Source organism: Mus caroli, chromosome 17 (assembly GCF_900094665.2).
Source record: "Mus caroli chromosome 17, CAROLI_EIJ_v1.1, whole genome shotgun sequence".
Taxonomy (NCBI): Eukaryota; Metazoa; Chordata; class Mammalia; order Rodentia; family Muridae; genus Mus; species Mus caroli.
In genome coordinates this window covers 34,886,636-34,894,420 of record NC_034586.1, presented here as the reverse complement: position 1 = coordinate 34,894,420, position 7,785 = coordinate 34,886,636, and the positions used below count along the sequence as shown (strand labels likewise).

Below are 7,785 nucleotides of genomic sequence, written 5' to 3'. Positions count from 1 at the left end.
GCTGCATGAGTTTCGACCCCAGATATCTGGTATATGTGCTTTTATGTACTTTCTTGTCGTTGCTGTATTAAATCTTACTCTCTATACATCTTAAGTTCGGTCTCAGTGTCTTCTTGGGTGCGCGGCTGACCCGAGGCTTGAGTAAGTGCCTCCCTTTGGGAGTTTTGGAGTCTTTCACCACAATGGTTGCATTTGCAGGGTTTCTCTCCGGTATGTGTTTTTTTATGGTCTAGGAGAAGACTCTGACTTACAAAGTCTTTACTACATTGATTACATTTATAGGGTTTCTCTCCACTATGTGTTCTGTTATAAATGCGGAGACCACCGAGATATGGAAATGTTTTACCACATTGGTTCTGTTCATAGGGTTTCTCTCACTATGTGTTCTTTTATGTATTTGGAGACTATTATGATATGCAAAAGCTTTACTACATTAATTACATTCAGAGTGTTTCCCTCCAGTGTGCTTTCTTTCATGAATTTGGAGATTACTTTTATATGCAAAGGCTTTACCACACTGGTTACAATCATAGGGTTTCTCTCCAGTATGAATTTTTTTATGCCTTTGAAAATGACTGCTACATGCAAAGGCTTTACTACATTGCTTACATTCATAGGGTTTCTCTCCAGTGTGTGTTCTTTTATGTATTTGGAGACCACTGTAATATGTAAAAGTTTTACCACATTGGTTACATTCATAGGGTTTCTCTCCAGTGTGTGTCCTTTTATGTATTTGGAGACCACTGTGATATGTAAAAGTTTTACCACATTGGTTACATTCATAGGGTTTTTCTCCAGTTTGTGTTCTTTGATGTATTTGGAGACTATTTTGACGTGTAAAGACTTTACCACATTGGCTACATTCATAAGGTTTCTCACCAGTATGTATTCTTTCATGTCTTTGAAGAGAACTGTGATGTGCAAAGGCTTTACCACATTGTTTACATTCATAGGGTTTCTCTCCACTGTGTATCCTTTTATGTATTTGTAGAGCACTGGGATATGGAAAGCCTTTATTACAATGGTTACATTCTTAGTGTTTCTCTCCAGTATGGCTTCTTTTATATATTTGGAGACTAGGATGACATGAAAAGGCTTTATCACATTGGTTAGATGCATAAGGTTTCTCTCCACTGGGAGTTCTTTCATGCCTGCAAAGACAATTGGCACATGAAAAAGGTTTACCACATTAATTACACTGATGGCACTGATGGGTCTTTCTCTCTGTATGAATTAATTTCACAATTTGGTCTAATGGTAAAGAGGAATAATTTTGTTTACATTCATGGGATTCCCCTATGCTATGGGCTGTTTTGATTTTATTATATGGCTCATATTTATGGCATCCTTTATCTGGATGAAAATTTTCACCTATTGGAAAGAATTATGAAAGCTCAGAGCTTTATCACACAGAGGACATTAATAAATTTCCCTTTAGTATGGAAAACAATACATTTATATATTGCATTTACAATGTGAACCAGGACAAAACAAGAAGGATTTCCACTTCCCTGGTACTGTAGGGATTTTCTACAGTGTGAGTTTGTGGAGGAACCCTATGAAATTGGAAAACCAAATAATTTAATTATAAACATGTTTCAAATTAAGAAACTCTATTCAATGTGGGGACTATTACATATTCTCTAATTGTATTAAGAGAGAGGGGAGTACATTGCTTCTTTCAATATCCCTATACTCACAAGGCTTATATTAATTGTTACATATGATCTGCCTATTCTATTAAAAGAAGAACAAATGAAAGTATATCATATTGCATTTTACAAAGGTTGACATTGTCTTCTTCATAGACATGAAGTACAAGGACTAACATTTCTCCAAAACAACATTCTTGACTCTCATAAACTATCCCCTTCTCACTTAAAGTTAGCAATATTACTACAAGTATATAAGTATCATCAGCTTTACTATGGACTATTTACCTGTTAGAAGGCTTTTCACTTATACATCAACTATTCATTATATATACACTTTGCAATATCGAAGTGGTATGGCATTAAACAGATACCATTTCTACAGCATAATCTAATGGGGCTATGATACAAATGCTGGTATCAATTAAGGCATTGATTATATCCTTTAGTTCTTCCTTACAACAATGCATTGCAAACACAAATCAGATACTTGAGATTGAGATACATGGTTTTGTGAGAATTTAATAATCATTGATACACTTAAAGCAGTGCTTAATTACACTGCCATTGTTCTTTAAAACTTCAAAGGAACATTAAAATTGATTCAAAGGCATATTCAAACCAACTTGCACATGAAAATTACCTTCCATGTCTTTTAGAACTTTGAAAATAGTCTTCAATATTGTCATCTTCCCAATTGTAGCCTAAAATATAGTAGCAGAACATTCATAACAAATTATTGGAAATTAGGCAAAATTTAAGTTAGTATCTCCAGTGAACCTTAGAACCATACCTGATTCATTTACTTCATTCTTCCTCACTCTCACTTAAAATCACCGAACAGCATCAATAACAAAGAAACAATTGTCCTTTTATTTTGAAAAGTGAAAGGAAATCCACTGTCTTACCTATAGCAGTGAGATTCCTGTAGGTCTCCTGCATCACATCTCTGTAGAGACTCTTCTGTGAAGGATCCAGTAAACTCCATTCTTCCAGAGTGAAGTTGACACACACATCATCATAGGTCACTGCATTCTAAATTATTCCATACAGGTGTACAACACAAAGTATGATGTCAATATCAGTTTAAATGTATGCCTCACTGACTATTTATATAATTCTAGTCCTTCCCCACTGATTTTTTTGACACATAAGTACTAATGTAATCACAAAATTATTTCAGAAGGAAACTGAATAAAAAGATTCACTCCTGTCATTTTGTGCCATTTGAATAGCATATAGCCTTGCAAGAGAAATGCCAAGTAAAAGAGAGAGAGAGAGAGAGAGAGAGAGAGAGAGAGAGAGAGAGAGAGAGAGAGAAGTAAACAGTACTAAACATACACCAGAGAAATGGTATGAACAATTACTAACTAGAAAATAATAATGGGGAAGGTAGGTATATTGGCATATGACTTTGATCTCACAATTCTGGCGGTAGAGGCAGATCTTATCTCATTGAGTTGTATACTAGCCTGGTTGATGCAATAAGTCCCAGGACAGCCAGAGGAATATAGTAAGATACTAATTCTTGTGCCAAAATCAATCAAATGAACTAGAAAGATAGAAAAAAGTTAGAAGTTTTTCCTGAAGTTCCTACAAAGAAGTATACATTCACTCCAGTTTACTCTTCATCTTCTAAAACTTGAAGTGACCCATTTTATATTATGACATTAATAATATCTTACTAAAAGGAAATTCATGTTTAAGCAATTAATTACAAATGCACAGATGAAAATATTACCAATGTAAATGTTAAACCCAAATAAGCAACATAGAGCAGGAGAGATGGCTCAGCAAAGAGGTCTTACTGATTTGCTAATAATTGAGTTCAACTGCCAAGTGGGCCCACAACTATCCATTATCACAACTTCAGGGGTTCTGTAGTCATCTTCTGTGACAATTTTGAGGGCCAATCAGGCATGCATGAGGTGATATTCATAAATATAGGAAAAAATTGTTATTCATTAAAATATTTCTTAATAAACACAATAGACAAGAAGAACAGAGCACACTAAAGTCCAATGAGTTAGAAGGCTCAAGTAGTATTTATGACATGAGTATATTCCAGCCTGAGAAAAGAATATGCTTGCTTTCAAATTTCAAAATTCAAGATGTAGATGAAGGTCAGCACAGCAACACATGTTTGACATGCAAAATCATACACTGCAGGCCCATGAACCAGTAATATAAAGAAAAAGAAGCCAGGCATGTTGGCCAACAGGTGAAGGTCCTGCCTTGGTTTTGAGAGTGATTCTGTGAAAAGGTTGTTTGGGAGCCCCAAATAAAAAATAAACTGAAGCCAAAACATGGATGCAAACTGATAGTTTTCAGCTAGGGACAGCTTTTTGAAGATCATCAGACAGTTCAGCTCTTGCAAAACAAAGCCTTGACTTTTATTTACATTTCAATTCAATTGTCCACTCCAAGTTCTTCTTTGATCATTCAATGAATGAGCATCCCTTGACCACAGCCCCCTGATTTTAGAAAAAGACAGTAAGTACATTCTTTTTTCTTTTTGTTCTTAACATTGCAAACAAATTCAGAGATCTGCCAATCTTTCTAAGTTCAGGAAATAAGTCTAGTTGGATGGATCACGTCCTGAAATTACCACTCCCTAAATCTCTTTCTCTCTTTTCTTACTTTCTGACAAGCTGGTTCATAGTGAAGCTGCCTTTGTTCTTCTACATCTGTGAAATCCTTATACAATTCATATTGCATCCTTTTATTTTACATGGTTGAGAAATTACATATTTTTGAACTCATGATTTCAGAGTTCTTTCCCCTAACCTTAAAGGCTGTCCTGAATTCACAATAATTAACATTTTTGGTGAGGATCATAGACACACTCTCAACTCCTGGATATATATATATATGTCATGTAATATAGATATATTATATAGATGTATAATATATAATACATAGATAGATAGATAGATAGATAGATAGATAGATAGATAGATAGATAGATAGATAGATAGAAAGATAGATAGACAGATAGACAGACAGATAGATATTACAAATACCTTATGAATAGCAACTGTTAAACTCTTGGGAGTCCCAAGTTCTGCTGCCTCTACTACAGGGGTGGAAACCATGTCACACTGTCCCTTGAAGGCCATGCTGGACTTGACACTCACATTTGATCCCAGCATTCTGGAGACAGAGTGAGGAGAATCTCTAAGCTAGCCTTCTCATCTATAAACCTACTTAGAGGACAAGCATAGCTTCACAGAGAAACTTCATCTTCAAAAACAACAAAACTACAATGGCTCAGTGGTTAAGAGCACCGACTACTCTTCCAGAAGTCCTGAGTTCAATTCCCAGCAACCACATGGTGGCTCAAAATCATCTGTAATGGGATCCAATGCCCTTTTCTAGTGTCTTAAGACAGCTACAGTGTACTCATATAAATAAAAATAAATAAATAAAAATTTAAACATAAGGATAACAAAACAGCTTAGCACTGAATAGCAATTGCTTCAACTGTATCTTAGTTAATTTAGGGATAGAGTCTATCATGTCATGAAGGGATGACGGCATGAGAATAAGTTGACTGATCAGTTTCAATCACAACACAGTAGACAAATAGGAAATGGGTTGAGTCTACAGATACCCAAGTCCCATTCCCAATAAGAAATGTAAAAAGCTCCTAAAAGTTTGCATGAGGTCCCTAATGAAAGACACAAAGGAGAGACAAGAGTTCAAAGACATCATTGTATGTAGAAGGTTCTTGATTCAATCAACTACATTCTACCTCTGGTCACTATAGGCTCATGGTCATCCCAGTGAAAATGCATTTAGTTTAACTTCAATGATCCTAAGAGTCTGCAACAGCCCGTACGTACATTGTCCAATTGCCCAAAGTCTCTCCTGACATTCACATTAATCTCTCCACTGCCATAACGTGTAAAATCAGAAACCAAGCTTTATCTTTTCAGTATACAATGGCACAGAATACCCTTTCCCATTTCAATAGAGAGGAATGTGTACATAGTAAGGGAAGATTCGACCAAGCGATGAAACCCAGCAGGGCAAACACCAAATCCTGTAGCTCTGTCTCAGACATGGGGCTTCAGTTTCAGTTTCAAAGGGTTTAGATGGCCCTATCCCTACAACCTCTCATACTTCTAGTTTGGATAAATCTACTTCCTACATCCATCTCTCCATGGCAGATTTCTCATAGCTTATGTATCTCTACATATTGTGTTCTCAAAATGCAACTCAGGCTTCATACTCATACCTTCATACAAGAAACTCACAGTTTTTGTTTTTCTTTAAACTGACTCTGACAAACATAGATGGCTGGAAAAATGCTGAACAAAAACCACAGAGAAAAAATATATATAACTTTGAATTTTACATTTTTCTTGTTTCCAGAACCAGTACAACATGGATGATCCTGCAAAGTTCAGCTTCCAAATTGGGTTGGACTATACCATGCGAGGACCAGAATTGAAGTAGGTTTCATATGAAGTTCCAATTTGGGACTAGGATTCACTTTGCTTATTCATTCTACTAATTTAAAGGTTAGCCAGAGGGAGTATTACTCTTAGGACATTTTTGAGGCCATTTCAAACTGCCATCTGAAACTACCCAGTGCTGTTTTTCTCAACATTCATAGACATTGTATGTGTTTCTGCCCTTGTTGCTTTTTTTCACTGTAGTCCTGAATGAGTCACTAATAGCCACCACTAAACAGATTTAATATTGCATCTAAGAAATCAGTCCACGATTTTTCAATTGTGTCTTAGGCAGTTTCTCAGGGTGTAGGCATAATAAGAAACATTTTGTCACAAAATATCTAGAAATTTTCCATAAAGTCTATTTTCACTGACATCCTACAACCTCAACTTCCTATGTCTGCATCACTTTCAAGACTCCCATCTTACAGGTCCTAAAAGAACAGCTCAGTGTAAAGCTCTCTATGATGTTTGCCATCTCAATTCTTGATACTTTCAACATTCTTTCAAAAAAGAACACTTCCAGGTTCTGTCAGGTCAGCAAAAATCAACTTTTTGTGTTCCTTTTGTTGTTGTTGTTGTTGTTCTAACTTGCTGCTCTGCTGTTGTGATTAAATCTTTTAACCAAAAGGATCTCAGGTTGTGAATGGGTTTTCAGGATGGTTCTGTCAGGTAACAGTCTGTAGGCTCCCCCAGCCTGAAGCAGGCTGATCCTGACTTTGACCTTGCTGCCACTAAAAGAAAATTACCTACTGTGGAGCCTTCAGATCTAGATGGCTCCTTTGTTCTGTCACCTGCCACTGCCCTCTCCAAGACACTGCTACCTGCTGAGATGCCCCTGAGATATTCCAGAGGAACCTTCTATCCTGCAGGTAGCCTACAGGCTGGCTCCAGACACTAAGAATGGACTGGTGGGGGCCTTCCCCCTTATAAGCACACTGTCTTAGTAAACTGGCGGGCCTTGAACAGAATCGTGTCTTGGTCTCCATTAATCTCTCACCATCTAAGTCTTTTTCAGCCCCAGCCTGCCTCCCAGGTATACCCGGTTCAAGTAGGCAGCAGGCCAGTATACAACAACAGTCCATCATTTGAGGAGCTTAGGAGAGAAACTCAAGGTAGAAAATGAAGTCAAAAACAATGGACAAACATTGTTTTCTGGCTTGCATTCTTGTTTGGTCACTGTCTCATGCTCAGGTAGCTCTCTTAAACTTGTCCAGGTCTACTTGCTTAGGAATATTGCCATCCTCAGTAAAAGAGATTTCCTACATCAATCATCAATCAACACAATCTCAAACATAACAACCAGCCATTCTGAAGGCAACACGCCCTCAACTGAGGCTCCCTCAGATGACTGTAATCTCAGAAATATTAAGAACTGAAGCTAATTAGCACAGAGACAATAATATAACAAACGTTTTAAAAACCCAGAACGTTCTGGCTTTTAGTGTCTCTTTTGAGAAGGCAGATGCAATTCTGATAGGTCTGTATTTATATGTTTCTAGTCCTTTTTTTCTTTGCAGATTTTTTTGTTTTTCTGGTTTTTGTTTTTTGTTTTTGTTTTTTCAAGACAGGGTTTCTCTGTAGCCCTGGCTGTCCTGGAACTCACTCTGTAGACCAGGCTGGCCTCGAACTCAGAAATCCGCCTGCCTCTGCCTCCCGAGTGCTGGGATTAA

At 37.0% G+C, this 7,785-nt stretch overlaps 1 protein-coding gene across 1 annotated transcript in view; it reads right to left on the bottom strand.

Moving 5' to 3' along the window:
* The window catches only part of LOC110312240 (zinc finger protein 431-like), a 7,945-nt gene extending 3,174 nt beyond the window's left edge, over nt 1–4,771 (bottom strand). The window contains 5 exon segments of the mRNA XM_021185779.1: nt 179–376; nt 379–1,151; nt 2,296–2,356; nt 2,561–2,687; nt 4,676–4,771. Of these exon segments, the coding sequence (XP_021041438.1) occupies nt 179–376; nt 379–1,151; nt 2,296–2,356; nt 2,561–2,687; nt 4,676–4,771 (1,255 nt within the window).
* Between the last annotated feature and the right edge of the window lie 3,014 nt (nt 4,772–7,785).